At 39.0% G+C, this 26697-nt stretch overlaps 2 protein-coding genes and 1 long non-coding RNA gene across 12 annotated transcripts in view; 1 reads left to right on the plus strand and 2 right to left on the minus strand.

The window, feature by feature from the left end:
* sptbn4a (spectrin, beta, non-erythrocytic 4a) overlaps positions 1 to 8740 on the plus strand; it is a 36872-nt gene extending 28132 nt beyond the window's left edge. For 5 of the 6 annotated variants that reach the window (XM_065250572.2, XM_065250573.2, XM_065250571.2 and 2 more), the window contains 4 exons: positions 281 to 534; positions 674 to 844; positions 2391 to 2430; positions 3568 to 8740. In XM_065250572.2, coding sequence (XP_065106644.2) covers positions 281 to 534; positions 674 to 844; positions 2391 to 2430; positions 3568 to 3909 — 807 coding nt within the window. In that variant the 3' untranslated portion in view covers positions 3910 to 8740. The remainder of the gene's footprint in view (positions 1 to 280; positions 535 to 673; positions 845 to 2390; positions 2431 to 3567) is intronic. The other variant, XM_065250574.2, reaches the window with a different exon arrangement.
* An 877-nt stretch (positions 8741 to 9617) lies between these two features.
* LOC135732497 (uncharacterized) overlaps positions 9618 to 26697 on the minus strand; it is a 35173-nt gene continuing 18093 nt past the window's right edge. For 2 of the 5 annotated variants that reach the window (XM_073814705.1, XM_073814701.1), the window contains 6 exons: positions 13294 to 13494; positions 12955 to 13148; positions 12821 to 12851; positions 12623 to 12681; positions 10795 to 10822; positions 9618 to 10706 (listed from right to left, as the gene is read on the minus strand). In XM_073814705.1, the coding sequence (XP_073670806.1) occupies positions 10702 to 10706; positions 10795 to 10822; positions 12623 to 12681; positions 12821 to 12851; positions 12955 to 13148; positions 13294 to 13494 (518 nt within the window). In that variant the 3' untranslated portion in view covers positions 9618 to 10701. Of the gene's footprint in view, positions 10707 to 10794; positions 10823 to 10980; positions 11023 to 12622; positions 12682 to 12820; positions 12852 to 12954; positions 13149 to 13293; positions 13495 to 26697 lie in introns of all 5 variants that reach the window. The other 3 variants (XM_073814704.1, XM_073814702.1, XM_073814703.1) reach the window with 3 other exon arrangements.
* Positions 17840 to 20110, minus strand: LOC141282191 (uncharacterized). The gene is made up of 4 exons (XR_012336713.1): positions 20063 to 20110; positions 19920 to 19952; positions 19670 to 19697; positions 17840 to 19556 (listed from the first exon to the last, which is right to left on the minus strand). It is a non-coding gene; the product is annotated as an uncharacterized lncRNA (long non-coding RNA).

The following is a 26697-nucleotide window of genomic DNA, read 5'->3' on the forward strand; positions in this document are numbered from 1 at the left end:
GAGCTTCAGCCACATGAAACATTTCTGTAACGCATAACAAGAGTTGATCCATGTAAAAATATCCCACTCATGGATGACTTGACATAAAATTAAACATTTTCCCACTGAATAATTTATGCAAGTGCTTTAACAAAAATACAAGCTTTACATTTTTGCTGTTAATACCTCCAAAATGCCATTTGCCCTTGGACTTCTATTTTAAAAGCATTATCATACACACATTTTTCTTCTTTTTACATTATTTTCTAAAGGAATTGACAAAACATCTCTTTTATTTTAGGCAAGGGGAGAACCATACCGGCCCCCCAGCAGCCTTTCTGCACCGGTGAGCCGCTTCGATCGACCCCGGGCGCGTGATCGCCCCAAACCACGGCGGAGACCTCGCCCAAAAGAGCCCGAGGAGCCACGGAGGTCGCGTTCTGCTCCTGCCCAGAGTGTCCCAACCACACCCCAACCTCCTACACATACCATCGAACATGAAGGTTTCCTTTACAGGAAACATGAAGAGGAGGGAAAAGAGAGGAGCCCTAACAGGTGCAGTACATCTTATATGCCTACTAGCTATTTTTTTGCAATAGCTTTGTGATGATAGTTGTCTCAATGCTTATTCCTTGGCATATTAATGTGAATGTAAATAACTAAGTTATGGCTAACCTTTTTGCACCTCTTACAGCAAGTCGTGGGTCAACCTGTTTTGCGTGCTCAAACAAGGAGAGATCGGTTTCTACAAGGACGCAAGACACAAGACCACACCCTACAATGACGAGCCACTTCTCAACCTGGCCATCTGCACCTTTGACACTACCAATGGATACAAAAAGAAGAAGAATGTCTTCATTCTCAGGTATAACTAAACAGGATGATCTTTGTGACAGGTGCATTTTCACAAAACATCTTGTTTAAGACATGAGATCAGTTAGATACATTTTGTGTTAAAACATCTGGAGGTAAGAACTTTATATAAGGATGCTTTATTATTAGCTAGTTTGTTAGAGATAGCATTAGGTTGGGCAAAAAATCTTTTTAGCGAAACATATTTTGTTGTGGTCATTTTCTGTGGTCTATTTTCCAAAAATATGTGACCCTTGACCTAGTCGTAAGGGTCATTTTTTTTGACATTGAGATTTACAGTACGGTGCAAAAGTCTTAGGCCACAACCACCAGCTTTGTTGTTTTAGTAAAGTTTTAATGTCCATCATTATTTAGAAACAAACAGAAAATAGAGGAAATATGTACACAAAATTAAAATCAAAACGTCGTCTTGACCTTTGTTGGCTTGAGCTTTTGTACACAATATGTACACAAAATTAAAATCAAAACAAAATTTTCAGATCTAAATGTCGTCTTGACCTTTGTTATCTTGAGCTTTTTTGAGGAGACTGAAGTCTTGAAGTCGTCAAAGAAATTAGGATTTAATTTCATTTAGGTTTAAGAGATCCTGCCGCTGCCTGCTGTTGCTCTAGTAGAAGGAGTGTTTAAATACTTGACACTTCAGCTTATACTTTTATATTGTTTTAATACTACATACAAATTTCCTGTACTTTCTAGTTGTATTCTTATAAAGGGACTGAGAAATAATTATATATGATCACTATACCATTGCAAAAACAACAGATCTAAGGTGGCCTAAGACTTTTGCACATGTATACATCATAAAAATAAACAAATAAAAATAAATAAATAAGCTTACGGTTTGTTGTGGTGGGCCAATATTTGGCCGAAATACAACGATTTGCAATCTGCAGTCTGAGGGTGATAAAAATCGAAATATTTAGAATATCGCCTTTAAAGTTCAAAGTCCAAATGAAGTCCTTTAGCAACACATATTACTAATGAAAAGGTTTGCTTTAGCACCCTCTACTGGCTTACTGCTGTAATTACCTTGTGGATTGAATGGGAATACATGAAAACGAAAATTAAATGGGAAATCCCCAAAATGCGGGTAGCAAGTTTGTAGGCGAGTTTCTTATTCGCGATTTTGGTGCATCCACGCTCAAAGTAAAGTTTTGATGAATTTACGATAGAAAATTTACAAAATATCTTCATGGAACATGATCTTTATGTAATATACTTATGACTTTTGGCATAATAGAAATATTGATAATTTTGATGTATTTTTGGCTTTTCAACAAATATACCCAGTGTGACTTATGACTGGTTTTGTGGTCTAGGGTCACATATACGCAGATGTATGCATTTAAACTAAAATGTAAATAAAATGAATAAAAAAATGTAATCTACCAAAATGGATTTGATTAACTAGCATATAGATGGCCTCAAGGATAGTCAAGACACACAAAACCGCAAAACAAATTTCACTGGAATCTTAAAGCTTAGGAAAAGGATAGCTTTTACCACATTTTATCTTGATATGATTATGATTTTTTCAGGACCACTGCTGATGAATACATCTTCCTGGCCAAGGATGAGGTATGTCAGACATGCCCCCAAAATAAAAATCGAATAGATGTAATCTATTGTACTCCAAGTGTTGACATACACTTTGGTCGATGTTCTGCATGGTAAATGATCAAGCATTAAAGGGACATTACACTTTAAAAAAAATATATATATATACTAATTTTCCAGCTCCCCTAGAGTTAAACATTTGATTTTTACAGTTTTGGAATCCATTCAGCCGATCTCTGGGTCTGGCGCTAGCTCTTTTAGCATAGCTTAGCATAATCCATTGAATCTGATTAGACCATTAGCATCGCTAAAAATAACCAAAGAGTTTCAATATTTTTCCTATTTAAAACTTCTGACTCTTCTGTAGTTACATTGTGTACTAGGACCGGCAGAAAATTAAAAGTTGCGGTTTTCTAAGCAGATATGGCTAGGAACTATATTATCATTCTGGCGTAATAATCAAGGATTTTGCAGCTGTAACACGGCTGCAGCAGGTGTAATGATATTACGCAGCAGACGAAAATAGTCCTCTTAGTAACTTTCAATGGCAGGGGACTATTTTCGGCAGTGCGTAATATCACTAGGCACAGCAGCCATTTTACATCAGCAAAGTCATTGATTATTACGCCAGAATGAGAGTGTAGTTCCTAGCCATATCTGCCTAGAAAATCGCAACTTTTAATTTTCTGCCGGTCTTAGTACACGATGTAACTACAGAAGAGTCAAGTTTTAAATAGTAAAAATATTGAAACTCTTTGGTTATTTTTTAGCGCAATGCTAATGGTCTAATTAGATTCAATGGATTATGCTAAGCTATGCTAAAAGTGGTACCGCCAGACCCAGAGATCAGCTGAATGGATTCCAAAACGGTAAAAATCTGATGTTTAACTCTAGGGGAGCTGAAAAATGAGTATATTTAAAAAAAGTGGAATGTCCCTTTAAACAAGACCACTTGTAGCATAGTTGTTAGAGGATGATGCCAACAACTTCATTGTCATGGATTTAATACCCAGAGAATGCATGTACCGAAGTCACTTTGAATAAAAGCATCTGCCAGATATTAATATGTGGTAGTTCATTGTATAGCAGTCTTAAGCCCAGTAACTAAACCAGTCACAGCCACATTAAAAGTGTCTGTGTGTTTTCCCTGTCTCTCAGGAGGATCTGAAGGGTTGGGTCAACAGTATCAATGCTAGCCTAAAAGAGATCGAAGAAATTGCCAAGTGGGAAAAAGCCACAAACTCCTCCACTGACCCCGACAAATCAGAGCGTAAGGAGCGATCTGAAGGGGCGGAGCCATCGGAGGGGGCGGAGCGGTCCGAGAAATCTGAACGATCAGACCGATCAGATAAAATAGAGGGATCGGACAAAAGCTCAGAAAAGAGAGACGCATCCGAGAAAGAAAGCGGAGAGCGAGGAGGGAGAAGAGAACGAGGGGAGAGAGCGGAAAGGGGCGAAAGGGGCTCCAGGGGTTCCAGCACTTCTGGGAAAAGCAAATGACTCATCTCTCCACACGTTTATTTATTCATCCATCCTTCCATCTTTCCAGAGAGAAGACAGGACCCGTGTCGCTCTGTCTCTGTGTCTCTGTTTGTCCCGACAGTCCGATTTCAGGACGGACGCCATTGATCGTGTCCCCTGAAACGTCTGTTCCGATGCGTGTCTGTGTGCGTGCCAATAAGTTAAAGAGAAAGTATATGAAAAACAGTATCCCAGCAATCAGACGGGCCCGTTCAGCCGCCCTGCTCGAATCTCACAGAAAAGGCACTTTAGATTATTGAGGAAGACTATAGCCCTTGATATTTTAGAAGCGTTTTCTTGAAGCAATATACTGTATGTAGTAACTGATACCGCTTGTTTTAGCTGCTCTGCTCTTCCGAGCTTGTGCAAGATAGAGAAAGTACTCGAGGGAAATCTGTGGTAGATGTGATTCTCCTGTTTGACATCCGTTCGCGCCCCCACACAGACATACACACTCACTCAGTGCATTATGGGTAGGTGTTCGGTATGGAACGCCATTTTCTCTCTCACCTGAGGCTGTACACGTCTTCCACCCGCTTCCTGTAATAACGGTTTAAATCATGCGAGACACTTTGCATTGCGTGATTCGGTAAAGGGGAGGAATTGCAATTCGTGAATTTAATGTGTAATGACTGTCTGGCAATGTGTGTGTGTGTGTGTGCGTGTTTGTGTGAATGTGCATACAGCTCAGTCCAAAAGGAGCTCAGATGTATTACGTATAATCTCATGGATCGTATTTATTAGGTTATTGCTATACAAATTTAAAGTGCAAGGTTCTCTCTATTCTTTCCTGAACTAAGAGGAGCTAAGAACGATCAGCCACCCTCCGTATGTGTACAATAATGCTGCTTTTTATCATCTTTGCCCCTCACATCATCCTTTGATTGTAAAATGTTTAGTACACATAAAAATAGGGTGTCTGTGACTTTGTCATGCTATAACGAAAAGATTGTATATAAATATATATATATATATATATAAATATATATTTGTATATATACACACACACTAGTAAACGAGTTTTACTTCTATGAGCTGCAACAACTAATTACAGTAAAAATATCATTTTTATCAACATACGAAAATGTAACATATTAAAAAAGAATTAGTTGTTTAAATTGCTCCTTAAATTGCTCCTGAATTAAGCCAGTAAACATGCGTCGTGTAAGTCGCCTGTTTTGCAGTCTCTCGCAGAGAGAAACGCAGAGACTCTTGCCACTACGGTTTGTTTTTGGCCAGGGCAAAAGATCAGGATCCTTGTAAAAATAAATTTCCATTCAAATGCTCAGAGACTGTGATTGGGTTTAATTTATATATTAAGACCGTCTCTTGACTGCTGTTGAATTTACTAAAACAAGGACGATGATTTTCCCCTAAACTTACAAACTGAAAAATCTGAATAAACAGGAACCGTTAAATATCTCTCAAATTTGTCCTGTTTTTTTAATGTTTTTTCTTCACTAGATTGTACCGACGGTTCAGTGGCTCAAGTTTTAAGTTATGAATCACCTTGCTGAGGTCAAGCTTTTTCTCTTTGGCTATTTTCACCATAAAAAGTTCCTCAAATTTTTCAGTAACTACCACCACTAAGTTCAGACTCTTCACTGGCCTCATTGTCTATGCAACATCAATTGTCTGCATCATCCTCAAGGGCAGTGTTTCCCAATCCTGGTCCTGCATACGCCCTCCCAGAATGTTTTAGGCCTTGTCCCAAATGGTGCACCTCATGTGGACTTTCGAGCTTGTTGCCTTAAATTGCGTGTGTTCGCTTAGTCTACGAGTCCGTAGGGTGTGCCATCTGTCATTTTTACGCTCCGAAGTGTGCTCATCAGCGCCCCCTTTGCACCCTTGATGCTGCAGGCTTCATGCACTTTACCAACCCAGAAGTCCTTGCGAAAGAGCAATCCGACGACGGATGGAAGGAGTTCACAGTGATGGGAAACTTCTCTTCCTATTTCCGGGGTGACGCTCGAGTCTGTCCGAAAATACGACTCCAGGGCGCCCTCGTGGACTTGCGTCAAAGGTCCCTAAGGTCTGCACTACATGATGTCATCAAAGTGTGGACTCTAAGGAAGCCCACAAGTCCAGAGTGTGCCATTTGGGACAGGGCCTCAGATGTCGCCTCATTTAAAACACCTGATTCAACTCATCAGGTCGTTACTGTGGGTTCACACCAGCCACGTCTGAGGCGTCAAATTTGCGTCTACCGCATCTAGTTTGCCGCTTGAACATTTTGAGTTTACTCGCTTCATTTGCGTGAGAAAGCTGCGCGTGAAATTCTAGTCATCGAGACATTCACGCGGAAATTCACATCATGGGAGGGGCTTCTGCAACTCCGCTCGCTTCCTGTAATCATGTCACTTCTAGAGCAAGCTCCTTATTGGATAACGTGGCGCGTTTTTCTGCCGAAATGTAAAATTTTTCAACTCGCGCGTTTTTTGCAGCAACGTTTAATTTGCGCCATTCTAGACGCACGAATGAGGCGGAACCGCGTATACCCCTAGAAAGATCATGCAGTGACATGCCGGTTTTGTACTGGTCACAACGCTCCACGTGATACGAATTCCCAAGTCAAAGTTCATCAGATTTGTACTTTGCTACACAACGTCCTGAGAAATATCGTTGCACAAGCTTGCGTCTCCGTTCTGACGCATTCGCTTGCGTATGAAAGGAAGTCAAAAAGAAGGAAGTCTTGTCTGACCGCGGCTTTAACCATTCTGGAAGGAGTCTGGTGAGATGAATCAGTGAGATGAAATAAGGTAACATCTAAAACCTTCTGGGAGGGGGTACGCAAGGACCAGGATTGGGAACCACTGCTCTACGTTGTAAAATCATGTAAAATGTGGAAAGGGATATTTCATCCAGAAATGTTGTTTCACCCTCATGTTGTTCTAAACCTGTTTGAGTTTCTTTATTCTGTTGAACACAAAAAAAGACATTTTGATGAATGATGGTACACGTTGACTTTGGGTCTACTGTGGCAGTCATTGGGTACCATCAACTGTGTGGTTAAAAAAATCTTAAAGGCGGGGTGCATGATTTTTGAAAAACACTTTGGAAAAGGGAGTGGGACAAACTACCAAAACACACTTGAAGTCAATCAGCAGTAAGGGGTGTGTCTACTAACCAACATAGTTGCCAGGGTTGCGTACAGTATGTGTGGGGCGGGTCTATCATAAGAAGGTTCAGATTCTATTGGGGTAGGGGCGTGTTTGTTTAGGTGATTTTAAATGGCTTTCAGAGATCATGCACCCCGCCTTTAAGAGAAGAAAGAAATTCATACAGGACAACATGAGTGTGAGTAAATGATGACAAAAACTATCCCTTTAAGTACAATTATAAGTAATCACACTTACAATGCCACCTGTGACATCAGGCAAATTCCTTCAAACAAATTCCCAAGGTTTCCCCACTGTGAGATGCCGTATGCATAAGAGACTTATGAACTAAAGACTATCCTTTTCCTTTACAGACTGATTAAATGTCAAAAAATTAGGAATTCCCTAATAATCAAGATACATAATGAGAAATCCCAGTCAGACAGACTCAGTATGAAGTAGGCTGCTATGCAGTTAAAACCGGTGTGTGCTGATTAAGCACTTGTGAAAGTATTGCATACAGACACACCTGACCTCTGATCAGCTTAAATAAAACATGAAGTACTTTGACCTGCATGTAAAGATAAGCTGATATGTGTTTTCCAGCATCTAAAATGATGAGTGATAGTTAAGAGCTACACCCAACAATGAGCATGCTGAAATTAAAGAGGTCACATGATACAACACATCATCACCTAGAGTACCAGGTCCAGGCCCAGTTTGGCTACCAGTGTTGCTTAAACCCGTCGTAATGGAGTCAAATCTTCCCAGGACTGAAAGATGTACATTATACACTGCATAATAAATGAAGACATTTATTGAGAGCCATTTAAATTTGTACTGTATATCTGCCTCTGATAAATGTGATTAAGTGATGTGTTTGTTACTGAAATGTTGCTGTGTTTGTCTCTGTTTCATCTTCACTGAAGTAACTGGCAAGCCAACTCCCTCCTCCCACCATCAAAGCATATCCAAAAAAATACTTGGACTTCATTTTGCTTTTGGACGCTTCTGTTTATCCATCATTTCTTTCAGAGTGACCTCGTCTGGGGTCTGTCTGCAAAAAGCACAATTTCACCTAAACAACCAATCTGGAGTATCGGAATAAACACTGGATGCTTTTTCCTACGTCATGCATTTCTAAAAGCCGCCACATGAGTTCAGTGTTGCACAGCAAGTTTAGCAGCAGCAGCAAGCACCATCTCAAGATAACTTTTTTTGAACTTCTTTTTATCTGCAACGTTTGGCCGATATTGTCACTACTATACGATCTGAACTCTATATTTGTCTGTGATGCAATTTACTTTTGCTAGCTTTGCTAAATTTCTTTAGTTCATCATCTGCCCGCTTGACCTCACCAGCAAGTCTTTTGTTTTTATAATTTTGGAAAGAATGAAAAAAAAACAAGCCCTAAAATTAAGGAGGGGGCGTGTGGGTTTCCCTCCTTTATCCAAAGTCAGTCGTTTTACACATGAAACTAAAGAAAAATACTTATCAAGTTGCATGAAAGAGAATATAGAGGTGATTTCTATGCAACAGTTGTGCATGTTTATCAAAAGGGTTTCAATCTTCAGCAAAGCACTGGGTTTGATTGATGATGATGATGATGATGAAGAAATGAGTGGAATGAGCAGATGACTTGTATAGAAATGAGACATTAAATCATTTATGAACTGATATCTGCACTAATTCATAAATACAGGTTGTATATATCACTGTGCCGTGGAGTCTTGATTTTGGTGACTGTGTGTTTGCATTCACGGGTGTGGTTAAACTGCCCATATTATGTTTATCTTTATGGGGTGGTTTCCCAGACAGGGATTAGTTTAAACCAGGCCTTAGCTTAACAAACATGCCTTACTAAAAACATTACTTGTGTGCATTTTGAGGCAAAACAAAGGGCACTGGTGTATTTAAAGATATGTCAGTGCAAGTTGTTTTCAGTTTGAATAGCTCTTACATTTATTTTAGTCTAGGACTAGTCCCTGTCCGGGAAACCGTCCCTATAAGTGATTAATAGAGATTTGTTTATGGTTGGGTCTCACCTTTCTAATTGAAAGAAAGAGGTTCTCTTATACAGGTCAGTGCTAAAGCATTACATTATTAGCGTATAGGATAGAAACACACATAAAATAATGCAGTCTGGACTGTTGAATTTCTATATCATAGATCTGAACATTAGTTAAACACAAGAAAAGTTGGTTCATAATCCTCAGTTAATGGAAAAACTAATTCAAAAACACTCACACAGTTATTCAAATTAAGTATAATTTAAAATAATAAATATAATCTTTAGTAAAGCCTTATATTGAATCTCGAAGGCAGCAACATGAGACTTTAAAATGTTTCGGCTTATGTCAAGACTTTGTCTTTTGCATTACAGATAATCTAATACTTGACTTGAGTAATCCTGTTTCCTCATTTAAGTGCTGCTGTCATAGATGAATAAGGTACAATTTTAATGTAGAAAACTAAAAGCTACAATTAACTTAATTAACATGAAGTTGATATACAGTAAGATTATCAAACTATTTGTCATCAGGGTCATTTGTTAGTAATTAGTAATGCCAATAACACATGAAGTCATTTTTTAAATCATAATTTTTATTTCTGCAACACTTTTCACACTACATATTTTTTCAAGACAGCTTTTTTGTGTCTTAACATGTTAAGTATAAACATAATTTGGACCACAAAACTGTCAAAACCTGCTAACAAAATTCAGGTAAGCAAGACAATACACAGATTCAGATCTGTAATGATAAGTTATGCTTTGGTTAGTTTAAAGACAAATGTTTACAAGTATGATAGTATTATATATGTTTTAATATTATATTATTATAATATTATAACGGGATAGTCACGTTTTCTGGTGTTCTAATCTCCACAAACCCACAAAAATAAAAATAAATAAACACATTCAAAAAGGTTTTGTCCCTATTTTTTATTTCATGAATAATTACAAGATTTCAATGATATTTTGACCATTGAACGAAATATCCCTGCCGTTTATTTTAAAAGCTGGTCACTTTAATATATTTGTCTGTGTTCGATACAGACAATTTACATCAGAAAGTTAAGTATAATTTAAAGTCTTATTTTTTTTTATTAAAGTAAAATATACGATGAAAATTTAACTTCTTCCATGTTTAAGTGCTATAATTGGGTCCCCAGTGCTTTTATCAAAATAGAAAATGTAAATAAGATCAACCCAGTAACTTTTGATAAACCATTCTCCACAAGCATGTGAAAAAATAGCTCATTGAAATTTTGGTCCTCTGGTGATGTCAGAAGGGGTTAAAACCGCCCCTTAATCTGCACTATCCAACCACAGCACTGCCATTTAGTGCTAAGATCAGCTCATTTGCATGTTAAAGGACACACCCAAAACAAAGTGGCAATTTTTTACATGCTATATATTTGAAATATATCTGTCTGTGTGATGAATAAATACAAATTTCACTTTTGAAATGGAATAAGTGAAATAAATAAACTTTATGATGATTATTCTGATTATATGACCAGCACCTGTATGTGAGCTAATGTTAATCTCAGCTGTAGAGAGTGTTGATGTACAGTTAGGGCTGTCAGTCAAGGGATCTTTCTGAATAGTGAGCAGAACAACAGATGCGTTTTCATCCTCTGTGTTATTCTTCTCCACCATCCTTATTAATCACTCTACAAAGCAAATAATTATTATTTTGACATTGTGTCATTACATATGAATCATATATTTAAAACAGTAACTAAACCGAACTGAACTTACTATCACTTAAAGATCCTGCTTTCATCCACTGTGGAGAAAAATTACATGGTGAATAAATGAGATACTTAATACTTGTTTTGTTTACTCTGCAATTACAGAGGTTAATTTTTTATTTGTTATAAAGACACAAATTTGTATTAAACATTTTAAATAATTTATAAAGAAATTTAAAAAGTCATCATTCACCCTCATGTTGTTTTAAACCTGTATGAGTTTCCTGTTAAAAACCTGTTGAATACATAAGAAGATATTTTAATAAATGTTGGTAACTAAACAGTTGACGGTACCCCCTGCATTCTAGGAAAAACAAATACTATGGAAGTCAGTGAGTACCATCAACTCTGTGCTTTCAATCATTTATCAAAATATCTTCTTTTGTGTTTTAACAGAATTAAGAAACTCATATAGGTTTTAAACAACATGAATGCAAGTAAATAATGACAGAATTTTCAAACAAAAGACTGTTGATTTCTTTTCCTTTAAATTTTATTCAGTAAAGCATATGGAAGCATGCAGAAGATCCATACATTCCTTGCAACTGATGCATTACGGTCATGGGTATCCTGCTGCTCATCCCTTCCCTCCCAGACCATATGTTTTTAACTGTTGTCATTCATTCGTAATTTATGTATGTCAGATCAGTGTGAATTAGCCTTTAAAGTCAAAACTGACCATTCCTATTTTTTATGTAATATTGCAGCGTTTATTAAAAACAGTTTATCCTTTTAATGATTTTCCCTGTCCTCTGATCGTTCTCTGACATCAGCTAGACGGCTTGGGCGCGAGCATTCGTTAACCTAGCCTTCTCCAACTGTCAGTCTGCTCCCACTTCCATTTTCTGAATGAAACACCTACTATATGTGTGCGTTATAGCGGGGCTCACGTGATATCAGACTTCATTCATCCCAATGGAAAGCATATTTGTCTTTACACTGTCTGTTTCTTATCCTCATATAATGCACGACATTATGTGACATTCCCTACATAAGAACTAATAAATATATTAACAAGTGTCAAATTTGAGGCGCTTGTGATTTCAGGCAGAGCTTCCGTGCAATAAAGTGGGCAGGACCCTTCAGCGTCTAGAGAGCATTTGATTGGACAGGAAAAAGCTAAGTGTTGGATGACATTTTATTTTTAGCACACGTGCCAAATTGTACGTTCTTAATGCTTACATCTTCTGTAAGTGAATTTTATCCGCCGTTGTGGACCATACCAGTTTATAGCCAATATAATTAAAGGAACAGTATGTAGGATTGTGGCCAAAACTGGTATTGAAATAACAAAACTTGTGGCTAAAACTGGTACTGCAATCACCCAACTGGTGGCCAATACACAAAATGACAACATAAACATCAGTTGAGGGCTGCAACTCCACTTTTTAAATGACAATATCCTGGCCGGACCACTGTTGTCAGTGATATAAGTATTTGAAATGAAAATGATTTCTTAATGTCTAGTGACATATCAGGGTCATTTTATGATTAATTGATATACATTTCTTACATACTGTTCCTTAAAGCCTAATGTATTTATAAGGAAATAATTTTCCTTACATCACTTCCTTATGTAAAGCTATGACATTTGTTTGAAAAGAGAACATTAGAAAACAATGATTTTGTGTGGGGGAAAGTTACTTTTAAAAGTAATGCATTACAATATTAAGTTACTTAGTTACTTTTCATGGAAAGTAATACCTAAGTTACTTTTGCCCTTTTGGGTTGCAGTTGGGATTGTTCCTTTTCGACCCAACAAGTAAAGCAGAACCCAGCAGTTTTTTAGATTGTAGTAAATTTTAGTAGGCTATTTAGTAGTAATATCTTTTTACCTGTGTAAAATTTGGCCAATGTGAAGGCCAAAACAATGATTTGTTGCCAGATGACTTGTCTGTTTCAAAAAATTGACAGTGTTACTGACTAGTATGTGAAATTGCAGAGAAAACACAGGGATCTTTGTATTATTTAAAGCAGATAAAGGTTACTTAACCAATAAGTTAAACTACAGAAAAGTAAATTTTCAAACCTACTTTGACATGGAAAAACTCCTACTCTCTTCCCCTGTGCATAATATACAAGGTGAACTTACTATGTAAAGAGTGACCTGATGTTTTTAAATAATTTTAGGCAGTTCTCATAATGTGTGGTTCATCTTGGTAATTACCTGCTCATTTAACCTTTTCACAACTTTATCCACTGCTTCATGATTCTTCTGACACTCCAGTAATCCTGTATCCTCATAGAACAGACAGTCCACTGTCAGTATATCCGTCCTGTTAACACATCTGCTGCTGTCTGGTACAGTTTTCTCTGGGTCAAACGTGTGATGTAGCACCACTAGAACATTCCGCTTAGATGCTATTCAAGGAAACAGATCAATATAAAGGTAAATATGTTTTAAGTTTTGCCTTAAAATATATAATCTTTACACTGATTACTTTAGAAATAACTAATGAATTGTTTCTGTCTTGCATGGTGTTTGAATGGTGATAAAATAAATCACCTGTAGAGTCTGTGAATCTCTTCAGTGCTGCTTCAATATCAGTTCCAGCACGAGAGACAATAGGACAGAAAACCAAAACAACATCACTCTCATCCACTGTAGAAACATCCTTCAGCTTCATGCGGGAACTCAGATTGTTGAAAAATCCCACATGAGACTCGTTTGTTTTTCCACTCAAAATGCTGCAAACTTTGACCTCCACTATGAAAGGTAATAGTATTAAACAGCTTAGTTTTGAAAATGGATGTATTTATGATGGATCAGCTCTGAACAATGAATATAAACCAGAGCAGTACACAATGTACAGTAATATGTGTGACTAAGAAAGCAGTTATTTTGTGAGCCCTCTTATTGATAAAAAGACTGACCTGTGTTTCTTAATTGTGCCTCTTGATCTGTTTTCCTCTTTTTAGATTCCACTTCATCAGATTTACTTTCATTCTGTAGTTACATTAAAGACAAGGTAAACATCATTTACATATAATTTTTTAATAAAACAGTAATAGGTGTTTGCACTACAAAAGCAAAATGTGCAAATTTATAAAAAACTGGAATAACTTACCTCCGTAGATCTTTTTCTTTTTTGTGGTTGAGATTTAACTGGGTTCTTAGTTGGACATATTCTTTCCTGAAGAGAAAAATATAACACGATCTTAAATTTTTGTAGTCAGTGATATGTTTTTTTCTACTTCTGTATTTTTCAGGGCAGTTTTTATTATTTATTAGTGATAAATACAGCTCACCTTCTCTCTTAACCATTTCTCAACTTTGTCCATAGCATCATGATTTTTCTGACATTCCAGTAATCCTGTATCCTCATAGAACAGACAGTCCACTGTCATTATATCCGTCCTGTTAACACATCTACTGCTGTCTGGTACAGTTTTCTCTGGGTCAAATGTGTGATGTAGCACCACTAGAACTTTCAACTTAGATGCTATTCAAAGAAAAGGAGAAATGTATTAAAGATATTTTAAAAATTCATAATTTTTGTGTTTTCTTAAAAAACAACAACATGATAATGAATAACTAACCTGTAGAGTCTGTGAATCTTTTCAGTGCTGCTTCAATATCAGTTCCAGCTCGAGAGACAATAGGACAGAAAACTAAAACAACATCACTCTCATCCACTGTAGGAACTTCCTTCCGTTCATGGATCTGGTTTATCAGAGTATCAATAAATCTCCTGTGAGAGTTATTTGTTTTTCCAGCCAAAATGGAGCAGAGTTTGACTCCCCCTGGAAAATTAATTAGCATGAAATAAGTAAAACAGGGAAATATTACCATCACAACCCACAAACAATTTAATATGCACAAAGCTATTTTGTGTGAGGAGGCTTTCCCTCCAATGTCTGTACGTGGACATAGGCATGCTTGTAAATTATACATAAATATTTTTTTGTTTTTGTTTTCTAAGTGTGCTAAGAAGAAGAAGGTAATCATTATTAATGATTTATTAAAAAAAAATAGCTTTAAAAAAATACATGTGAAACTTTCAAAAAACAATCTTCTCTCATGTGCATTTAATTAATATTATGTAACATTTTTCACTTACACCGTAAAAAGTGAAAAGTTGGATCAATTTTTTAAAATTATTGTAATTTGTAACACCTAAACAATTTAAGTTTTTTCAACTTACGTTTTTTAGTGTTACCAATTAACCCTCAAATGGTCTTCATTTTCTGTTTACACTATTGGTCCTTGGGGTCTATATGACCGCAAAATTGAATGGATAATTGTAAGAAATATATACATTTTCAATAATACAAATAATATATATATATATATATATATATATATATATATATATATATATATATATATATATTTTGTTTACTTCTCATCTACAATAAAGCTGGTTTTTGAGAGATTTGAAGTACTTTTGTACCCATTTATCACTGAATTCCTCAACTACACCATTAGCTTGCCTGAAAAATATTACATTTTTATGAAAAATTCACATAAATTATGATGTAAATTTGATTTAAATTGTTTTTAGATATTGATCTAGATGTTATGTGTTGAATTCGGCCATCTGTTGTTTAGGAAAAAAAAACAAAAGAATTACAGTTTAGGAATTAAATCATTTTGACCAGCAGAGGCCAATAGAGACCCATTTATTTTACGGGATACGGGCAACTGCTCAAATTACTACTTTAGTGATATATTTTTTGAATTTATGTTTATATAAACATTAAATAGTAGAATTTTTTGTAGTTTTTGATGCATTTTGAAATTTCTGTTTTTACAAAATACCACAAAGATTTGACTGAATGTAAGTGTGTTTGTGTGTGTGTGTGTGTGTGTGTGTGTGTGTGTGTGTGTGTGTGTGTGTGTGTGTGTGTGTAAGGGAAAGAGAAAGCATGTGTGTTTGTGAGTAAGTGTACATGTGCGTGCATTAGGTCACACCCCTTTATATATTTTTTCTGCAGTTGTGACTGATTTTATTTGCCAATTTTTTTTACAAATGCTCTCTGTGGCAGTCATACCTGTGTGTGTTTGTGTGAGCATGTGTTTTTTGCATCAGAATTGTTGCACAAGTACCAGGCCTTCATTTCTGTGTCAAAATGTTCAGATTTATGCTGGATTTATTGATTTTTTTTTTTTGGACAAATGGAACATATAAAAAATTTTTTGCCTGTCCCATTTATTTTCATTTGGGGTCATATTGAACCACCGAATCAAGCCCAGTTTTTGTGTGTATGTATAGATAGATTATTTAGGAAAAGTCACAACATTGATCTTTCAGATGAAGATAACTTTTGTTAACTAATGAAATGTCGTTTGGGGTCATATAGACCCAAAGGACCAATTGAGGGTTAAAGTAACTTTTTAAGTTGAACCAACTTTTCACTTTTTACAGTATATATGTTGATAGCTATACCATTTGAATTTTTTAAAACATTAAATATGTTTGTTGACAATGCATTATAAAAACTGACCTTTATTTAATTGTACTGTCATCTCCTTTGTTGCGTTTCCACTGATGACCGGACACAGGTAATCTCCAACATCTGACTCTCTGAAGTCCCTCAATGACAAGGAAACATCTCCTCTCTCTAGTAGTTCATGTGAAAACTGATTTACTCTGCCCTTAAAGTTTCTCCCCTCTGTTACCTGCTTTTTCTTATAGATACACACACACACTCTGTCTCCTTAAACCAACTGATCTCCATGTCAACAGCGCTGATTTCAGGTGACAGGTGACAAGGTACTGTGACACATAGGTGTCATTTACACTGGGGACGCTGGGGACATGTCCCCACCACTTTTTGAAATGGCTGATTTTGTCCCCAGCACTTTTTGAATACCTGTGCGACTTACACTGCAAAAATGACTTTCTTACTTAGTATTTGAGTCTTGTTTTCAGTAGAAATATAAAAACATTCTTAAATCAAGATGCTTTTTCTTGATGAGCAAAATGACCTAAGAAAATAAGTCTAGTTTTTAGACAAAAAATATACAATTTAAGTGAATTTGTGATTAAGACAAGCAAAAATATCTGCCAATGGGGTGAGAAAAAAAATCTAAAAATAAAATTTCTTTTTTCTTAAATGCTTCATTTAAGCAAAAATGTTCTCACTCCATTGGCAGATATTTTTGCTTGTTTTAAGCACAAATTCACTTAAATTGTATAGTTTTTGTCTAAAAACTAGACTTCTTGTCTTACGTCATTTTTCTCATCAAGAAAATACATCTTGATTTAAGAATTTTTAGATATTTCTAATGAAATCAAGACAAAAATACTAAGTAAGAAAGTCAGATTTTCAAGAAGAAAATTCTTAGTATTTTTGTCTTGTTTTCAGCAAAAATATCTAAAAATTCTTAAATTAAGATGCTTTTTCTTGATGAGCAAAAATCAAGTTTTTAGACCAAAAATAAAAAATGTAAGTGATTTTGTGCATAAAACAAGCAAAAAAATCTGTCAATGGGGTAAGCAATTTTTTCTTGAATTTTTCTTGAATTTAATGTTTAAGAAAAATTGTTTTAAGCACAAATTCACTTAAATTGTATAGTTTTTGGCTAAAAACTAGAGTTCTTTTCTTACGTCATTTTGCTCATCAAGAAAAAGCATCTTAATTTAAGAATTTTTAAATGTTTTTACTGAAAACAAGACAAAAATACAAAGAAATGTTTTTTCTTGAAAATATTTTTTTGCAGTGTACGACTGTAGTGTTTTTTTGGTCCAGGGTCACATATGTTGCGTTGTCTGCTTATGGTGTGTTCAGGGACGTGCACAGGATTTTTTTAGGGGCAGTTGCTCTGACCTATATAAAGGGCACCCCCCCCTCCCCCTTAATTTTTTTTTAACTCACGGCCTATATGAAGGACTGAGAATAACAGGGTCTTTATTAAAATCAGCAAACATGTTTACCTAATCCCTACAAAAAAATTGTAGCCTAGGCTGCTTGTCTGCAAGCTATGATAGCTAGCTGCTATCTGTCTGATTATTTAGGCTTAAACGTGGCAAACTCAGCCTAGATTCATGAAGATTTTAACAGAGGTGGAAAGAGTAGCCATAAACTTTACTCAAGTAAAAGTACAAGTAACTAAATAAATAAGTACTCAAGTAGAAGTAAAAAGTATGCAATGAAAATAATACTCAAGTAGCGAGTTACTAGTTACTAATGAAAAAATAAATCTAGATATACACGCGCAAACACACACACACACACACACACACACACACACACACACACACACACACACACACACACACACACACACACACACACACACACACACACACACACACACACACACACACACACACACACACACACACACACACACACACACACACACACACACACACACACACACACAATACAGTGCCCTCCATAAGTATCAGAACTGTAAAGACAAGATTTTTCTGTTTGCTTTGGAGACCAGAAATTGGTAAGATAAATATCAGTATGTCAGAAGTTTAGAATGTCACATTTTATTAACCTTTGTTTATGTTTCAACACATACATGCTTTAACAACAAAGAACAACAGCATTAAATGCTGACTTATGTGTGTTGTACACAAATGCACATAAGTGAATCAAACTGATCCTACACATTTTATGCTTTTCATGTGTAAACAATCAGGAACCAGCTAAGTGACCATTAAAAAAAAATAATGTGACAGATTCTGTACTTTTGTTTCATGTTCATCTTTTAATGTTTAGACATTGCTTGACTCCACAACAAACAGAAGAATACTTATGAAGGGAACTTCTACAGTATGTGTAAAACTGCAACATACACAAACAGTAAAGAAAAAAGAATACAAACACAGAATAGACAAGCATTTCAAATTAACAAATTAACTCTAGTCTCAATGTTGATGTAGCAGTGACAACAGTCACAGCATATGTATAAAGTTAGAAATCTCCTAAGATGGTCTGAGGACATTGACAGTTTACACTTACATAAAAATTATTTTAGACAAAACTCATGTTTTCTTACGTTGTCATGTCACGTGTGTTTTGTGAGAATCACTTACATCATACAGTACGGTACACAGCGAATCAGATGTCAATCATCGATGGATTTTCTTCAATCTGTGCTAATGCTTCTGGAGGTTGCACGCGTTTAACTGTGTCTGACGATGAACGAACAGGTCGCGTGTATGTAATGGCGGGTACATGTGTGAAGTTTTGCTTTTAGTTAAAAGATTGGTAAATTCATTTCCACGTCACCCAACACTGGTTATATTCTGCGTGTTTCTACATAGGTTACGAGTAAAACAGCTTCGGACGAATCCGTTTTTGCAGCGATCTGAACAATTCATTCAAACTGATTCGCGAACCAATTTAAAATGTTTGGCCCATTCGCTTTGTAAAGAATCGACTCAAAAGACTCATTTATTTTCAACACTTTGTAAGGAATCGACTCAAACGAGTCATTAATTCGCGAATGCGCCAGAAACACAAGATAGCAATTTAAAAATAAAATACAAATTTTGTAATTAATTAAAATACAGTAACGAAGGAAAGCTGCATAGTGTAAACGAAGTAAAAGTACAATTTATTTTTTTCCACCTCGGAAGGGCAACTTGAGTCGAGAAGAGCATATGGGCAGTTGCCCGGGCAACCTGAGCAACCCCCCTGTGCACGTCCCTGGGTGTGTTTTCTTTTACATATGTAATAAATTTCATTGTAATGATTGACTTAACGTGCTGCTGTTTTCTACAGTATGGTGCTTTGGCACAGTTCGGTTGAGCTGGTGAACCTCAACACTCTCAACTGTTTTTGGGACAATGAGCTCAAACTCATCTGTGAAGCAGAATGTTTTTTTTTAATTCTAAGCAATAACTTAAACAAATTAATTCTCCTCAAACGCAGACTCAAGCAAAAGCAAATGATAAAAATGTTTTATTGAAACTTACTGCTGCCTGCAGCTGCCATTACTTTTCCCTTAAAAGAGAGAAAACGTTTTTACAACATTTTTAAAGATGTGCATTGTGAAAGCCATTGTTGAAAGCACCATAAAACTGATTAAATGAAGTGTGAATGATAAATGAATGCATTTGTGCTATAAAATATAAATTAAACACTAATGTCCAGCACTATTCTGTTAAAAACTCTTAGCAAAATGTTTGTATATGAATGCTTTAGCTTGTTGCTAACTGCACTTACCTCTCTTCTCCTTCACCACGTCTTCTGTCTGAGCTAAAGAATGAATGAATGAATGAATGAATGTAAGAATGACTTGAAGCTGGCAAAAAATGTCTTATGAAAAATAAGATACGAAAATTTATTTGCAATCCTTTCATAATAACCTTTGCCGAGCGGTGTTTGCTTTTCCTGCTGTCACACTTTCACTTTCACTTGCAGCAGAATAAACATGTGAAAGGTTTGCAGGCAGGCACTACAGTACATTCACACATAACACAGCATCTCATACCTTATAGTTTAAAAATAGAGAATCTAGAGAATCTAGCCTGTTTGCTTTTTAAATTCATTTGAAATCAAAATGTATTAATGAAATATTTAAATACAACCCCAAATACACATGACACGTATAATGATTTCCTCGTAGTCACCTGGTAAATGCATGAAACAAATGTAAATTCAATTAAAAGTCCCACTGTTAAAAAAACCGAGATTACTCGCGGGATTTAACTTTGTGTCATGCGAATTTTTTCGCTCGAGTTGAATATTTTGAATATAGTTGAATAGCGCGTGTTTTCATGGCAAACGCGCAGCCCATATCGCGTCATTCGCATCGCCCCACGCGAGGACGCGTCTGATCGCGTCTTTGCATTGACTTTGTATGTAATCTACTTGCGCAAATCGTTGAACTCGCATCTGGTGTAAATCCCATGTATTACTTGCAGACAAAGCTTCTGTTAAATAAACTTATTTTGCATCATAATTAAATCTATCCATTGTATTTTAATTTTTCTAAAATTTCAATTACTAATTCAAATAGTTTGTCATGGTTTATTTAAGCAACAGGAGACATTTTGCAGATATACATTGCATTTATTTGTAATGATCAGCAATGTTTCAATTTATGAAGTTATCAGGCAAAATCAGATGAAGTGCAGTGATATAGTTCATAATTCAGAAAAGATGAGGTGATGACAGTATAAGTACGGCTAAAATATTATTTTTATTTATTTATCTTTTTTAAGAGGCAAATCTATGAACTTGAACTCACTATATGTTCAACTACGGTACAAATGCTTTTAATGCTTAACATAGGTAATGAATATAATGTGTGCAATGAAAAAAAATTGTGTTGTAATGGAATAAAAGATATTGTTTAGTTGCTGGGTTATTTTTAAACCCAGCAAAAGGACAAACCCAGCAGTTGGGTTAAAGGGGACAGAGAATGAAAAACCATTTTTACCTTGTCTTTGTTGAATAATGGTAGTCTACCCGCATTTACAAACATACAAAAACTGCTAGACATGCTAAACATCTCGGTCTCATAGAAATTCCTCTTTTAGAAATGTCAGCCAGAAAACGGCCCAATATGAAAACTGATGCTTATGACATCACAGGCATCTCCCTGCCCCTCCACTTTAAAATAATTGGCTACATTTTTAGAGTGGCAGCAAAGTCCGCCAATCAGTAATGAGGCATTTTGATGATGAGCCAAATAGGTGCAAAACCACTTGTTTAAAATCCCCCACCCTAGTAGAGCTATCCGAGAGAGGTTTTTAGGAAGCTTAAGGCATTACAGGCCCAAACAAAAAAAATTTGTCTACATGTCACATCACAGAACAAGGATAAATACCCCGTTCAATCATTCTATGTCACCTTTAAATTACCCAAGATTTTTTTTATATTCAACCCAACAGTAGGTTTCAACGATGCAGCATTTGGGTTGAAACAACCCTGCATATTAAAGTAAGGGTTGGGTTTGTCCCTTTGTGACCCAATGCAGGGTTGAAAATAACCCAGCATTTCTTACAATCCGGAAGAACCCAGTTGTTGAGATTAATTAACCCAGAAAATGTTTATATTTTAACCAACAATGGGTTTAAGCAACCCAGCATAGGTTAAAATACAACCCAATGGGTTGGGTTCGTCCCCATTTGAACCAATGCTGGGTTGTCAATAAAAATAAAAAAAACCTAGCTTTTTTAGAATGTATAAAAACACACATTTCAGTTCATTTCAAAATAAGAAAAAAAGACAATTTATAGATCATACAGCATTGTACATTGTTTTGATTTACAAACAGAAGATTTCCTAAGCAGATAGGATTGAGAGTCACAAGCTGCTGCAGGTCATCTTATAATTTTAATTTTCACTTCCATACAACTGTCTGTGTCCATCACAGTTTTTAGTAGATTAAATCGCGAGTGGAGCTACAGGTCTTTATTCACCCTCAGTGTGATCTCTAATCAATACAAAACACAGAATTGTTATTGAGACATGCATTGTCAGTGCTCAATACAATTCAACAACAATTAAGCCAACTACAGTTTTATGTTTTTTTTTTAAACACACTGTAACTGATTTAGTTTGTCTAATTTTTCAAACCATTCACTAAAAAAAAGTTGCTTGATTCTGTTTCTGTAACATGTTTGAAGACACACTCTGCATAACTATTTATAGCCTGGGATTTGGTCTGTATGTTGTAACTTGGCAACATGTAAGTTCCCATAATGCTGCTTGTTAATTACCTGCTCTCTTAAAGGAGCATTTCACCCATAGAAACATTAATCTTTATTGAAAGTGCGTCATATTTGTAGTCGAAATGTAACATCCATTTGAATTTGGTGCCTATTTGACCGAGAAAATGGGTGTTTGTAGTCTCACCCCCTTAACAAAGATACTGGACTTCCTGCTTTCAATGATGCAAAATGATGATTTTTACATCATTGAAAGAAGGAAGTGCAACACTGAAATTTGTATTTCCCTTTCAGTCGGTCACTACGACGTCACGTCCTGACCGACGAATTGGGAACTCGCTTAGAGAGACCAATCTGCTTCGAATACTACTAAAACGCCAATGAACTTGGCATTGAGATATTTGCATAATACTGGCGCCGCCCCGCCAGGTGCGTATATAAGCAGCAGGTGCAAATAGGGAAATTAGCTTTTATTCGCTTCGAAAGCCTGCAGTATCTGCTACTGAGAAGCTACTCTACTCTGTTGGGATCTGATTGCTGAAGTTGGTTGTACTAGCAGTACCACAGCGGACGCTTCGCTTATTCCACGGCTCTACATCTGTTTGTTGTTTTTGAGTTTAGTGTGTGCGTTGCCTTTCCCTGTGCGCTCATCAACTAAGCATCTGAGTGAATTTCCCTAAAAGAGTGATACGAGAGAGCTTTGTGCCTTGTTAAAGGCAGCCACTCTCTCGTATATCCGGACATCAGCGTCCTTTTCAGGATGGCTTTTCGTCCGTGCGATCTTGGGTGCGGCAAATACATGGGTCCGAAGGACGGTCACGAGCGTTGTCTTTCGTGTTTGGGCATCGAGCACGCAGAGGCAGCGTTCGCTGGGGGTAAGTGTTCTCACTGCGAGAGCATGTCCCTTGTGGATTTGCGCAGACGGTTGTCTTTCCTCCGGGAAAAGCGCAACCCTCGTCATGCGAGTGCTGAACGCCGCCACGGTGCGGCTGTGAAGCTCTCAAAGGACGACCTGCGCATCACTGTGCTGAGCCGAGCGGGGGATTCGTCCTCAGGCTCTCAGCCTCCTCATCCACAGCCGGTTGATGTGCCGATGGAGACTTCAGCGTCGTGTTCTACGATGTCTCTAGAATCCATCGTGCCGCCCTCCGGGTCCACCGACGCCGCAGCATCCGAGGGTGGGCCTCCTCCCCCTGACGTGGACCCCGACGCCCTTCCTCCCTCTGGTCGGGTTGGGACGCCGGAGTTCGATCCAGAGATGGTGGCCGTGCTCGCTCGAGCGGCGGAGACCGTAGGGTTAGAGTGGGTTCCCCCCCCTCAGCCCGAACCGTCCCGCCTGGATGATTGGTTCTTTGGAGCTGCCCGGGTTTCACAACCCTCTCCACCGGTGCCTTTCTTCCCCGAGGTGCACGAGGAGCTGACTAGAACCTGGAAGTCGCCGTTTTCCACGAGATTACGGCCGTTTCAGCCCTCCCCCCTCACCTCCCTCACCAGCGGAGCCGCTAAGGGTTATACGGGGATCCCTCCCGTGGAGCGTGCTGTCGCGATGCAACTGTGTCCGGCACACGCTCCCTCTTGGAAGGACCGCCCAACCCTCCCCTCTCGTGCCTGCAGACAGTCCTCCGGTTTAACGGGCGCTGCCCACCAGGCATGTGGAGAGGCGGCTTCAGCCCTGCACGCAATGGCGTTGCTGCAGGTTCATCAAGCGAAGGCCTTGAGGGATCTGCACGAGGGAGGACACGACTCGCCTGTCCTTTCGGAGCTCCGGGCTGCCACTGATCTGGCTCTTCGCGCTACGAAGGTGACAGCGCAGGCGATTGGTCGTGCCATGTCCACGATGGTGGTCCAGGAACGCCACTTATGGCTATGTCTGGCGGACATGTCGGATGCGGAGAAGAACAAGTTCTTAGACGCTCCCGTGTCCCAGGCTGGTCTCTTCGGTGAGTCGGTGGAGTCTTTTGCCCAGCAGTTCTCCGCCGCCCAGAAGCAGACGGAGGCGATCGCTCAGATCATGCCCCGGCGCAAGCGACCTGCATCTCGCCCTCCAGCGCCGGCGGCCCCGTCTGCTCCTCGCCGAGGGCGCCCTGCGGCGGCTGCCTCCACCCCCCCCACTAGAACATCTTCCAGGCCACGGAGGGGGAACAGCCGTCGGCAGCCCGCCCCGCCCGCCCCACCCGCCCCACCCGCTCCCCGTGGTAAACGGAAATCGAAGCGGCCCTGAGACGGGCGACCTGGATTCGGATGGGATCACTCTACGGGAGACGGTGATGGCATCGCTCCCTCCACCGGTAGAGGGCCGGGTGGAGAATCTTTGGTTTCGTTTTGTTCTGTTCCGCCGGCTTCTCAGCCGGCACCCACAAAACCACAAAAAGAGTGCATTCCTATTCCTTCTCCAGGTCTCCAGAGGATCGAGAGAGATGTGAGCGGGCATTCACGTGCTCTTCCTCCCTCTCCTCTATCGCCAGCGGGTGTCCTGAGGAGTTCCAGCTCTCCGCTGAGGAGACGGGACCACCAGCACCCTCCTCGGAGTCTGTGCTCTCCGCTGAGGAGACCAGACGACCGTCACCCTCAGCGGGCTCAGGTCAGTGTCACACACACATACTGTAGATGCTTATGCTGTCACAGCAGACGCACCGGCAGTCCCACCTGTCTCGCTTCGCTGCCCCACCGCGGGTACTTCGGTAGTGTCGTTATTTCTCCTCGTACGGTGCCTGGGTGCTTGGCTTCAGTTCCCAGCCCGTTTCGTTGGGTTTTACGCACAATCCGCCTCGGTTACGAATCCGGCACACCCAAAATTCGGGCTTTCGTTTCACTGTAGTGAAAGCGTCCGATGCACATGTACTGCGTGCAAAGATCGATATCCTGTTGGCGAAGGATGTTCGAGCCGGTCCCTCTACCGAGATGATGATGATGATAGGGTTTTTCCAGCCTTTATCTCATAGTATCCAAAATACGCGGCGGGTTACGATCGATTTGATTTACGCACCGGCTCTACAAAGGGGTTCTTTTGGACGATAACGCCGAGGCTCGTATTTCAATATTCAGATCGTTTGCAGCCTTAGACCTGTAAGACGTGTACTTTATGTGTCCATCTCCCCTCGCTTTAGACCGTTTTTTCGCTCTGCGTCGTGGGGTGGGCATATTAATACTAAGTACATCATTCGAGCTGTCTCTCTCTCTCCGTGTCTCCATGTGCTAGTCACGGCTTTAAAATATCAGAGAGAGGGTTGTTCGCATTCTGCTTTTATGTACGTCGACTTATAATAGCCCGTTCTTGGCAGACGTGCGCGAACACAGAGTTAATGCTTCGGCATCTCGCTCGTTTATGTCTTCAGGTCGACTGGGAAGGAGTCCTTTGCCCCGTGCAGAGGATCCTTTTTCTCAGTATGGAAACTAGACTCGATCGACTAAATGGCGTGTTTTACAAGAGCGCGCAACCAGTCAGTTCTGACTTGCCTCGGTTTAATTCGAGGGAAGTACGCGGTCCCTCTGAAACAATTTCAGAAGCTCCTGGACATATGACAGCATGCTGCGGCTGTGACACCGCCCGAGCTGCTTCATATGAGACCGCTTCAGCGTTGGCTTACGATCGAGTCTTGAGGAGAGCGTGGCGCACCGGCATACACCGTGTAAACATTGCACCTGCGTGTCATTTAAATTTTTCCCCGTGGTAGACCCGGCATTTCCGATAGAAGATATGCCCCTGAGGGGTCTCCTGGCATTCTGTATATTGCAATGCCCTCAGCACGGGATGATCAGCCACGTATGACGGGCTTGCAGTCTCAGGGGTGTGCATAGCACCCCAACTGCCGCGAGCGGTGCGCTGTATATCTGGGACTTGTACGCTCCGCTATGGAGATGCGAGGGAAGGATGTATTAGCCGACACCAATAACATTGCGACTGTTGCGTTATTTACCGTTAAGGCGGTTTTGCGCTCTCGTCACCTGTCGCATCTCGCTCGTCATCTCCTCCTTTGGAGTCAGAAGCATCTGAGGTCCCTTCGTGCCATTCACATTCCGGGCTCGCTCAATACAGCAGCGGACGCGCTTCTCGAGCTGCGCGCCCCGGCGAATGGCGACTCCACCTCCAGACGGTCCAGCTAATTTGGAAGAAGTTCGGTTGTGCGTAGATAGATCTGTTTGCGTCGCCGGACGATACCCACTGTCGCCTATTTTATTCACTAACCGAGGGCAGCCTCGGCGTGGATGCGTTGGCACACAGCTGGCCTCGGGGGATGCGCAAATACGCATTCCTTCCAGTGAGCTTAATCGCACAGACACTGTGCAAAGTCAGGCAGGACGAGGAGAGCCTTTTATTAATCGTC

The sequence above is a fragment of the Paramisgurnus dabryanus genome, chromosome 5, assembly GCF_030506205.2.
Source record: "Paramisgurnus dabryanus chromosome 5, PD_genome_1.1, whole genome shotgun sequence".
Lineage (NCBI taxonomy): Eukaryota > Metazoa > Chordata > Actinopteri > Cypriniformes > Cobitidae > Paramisgurnus > Paramisgurnus dabryanus.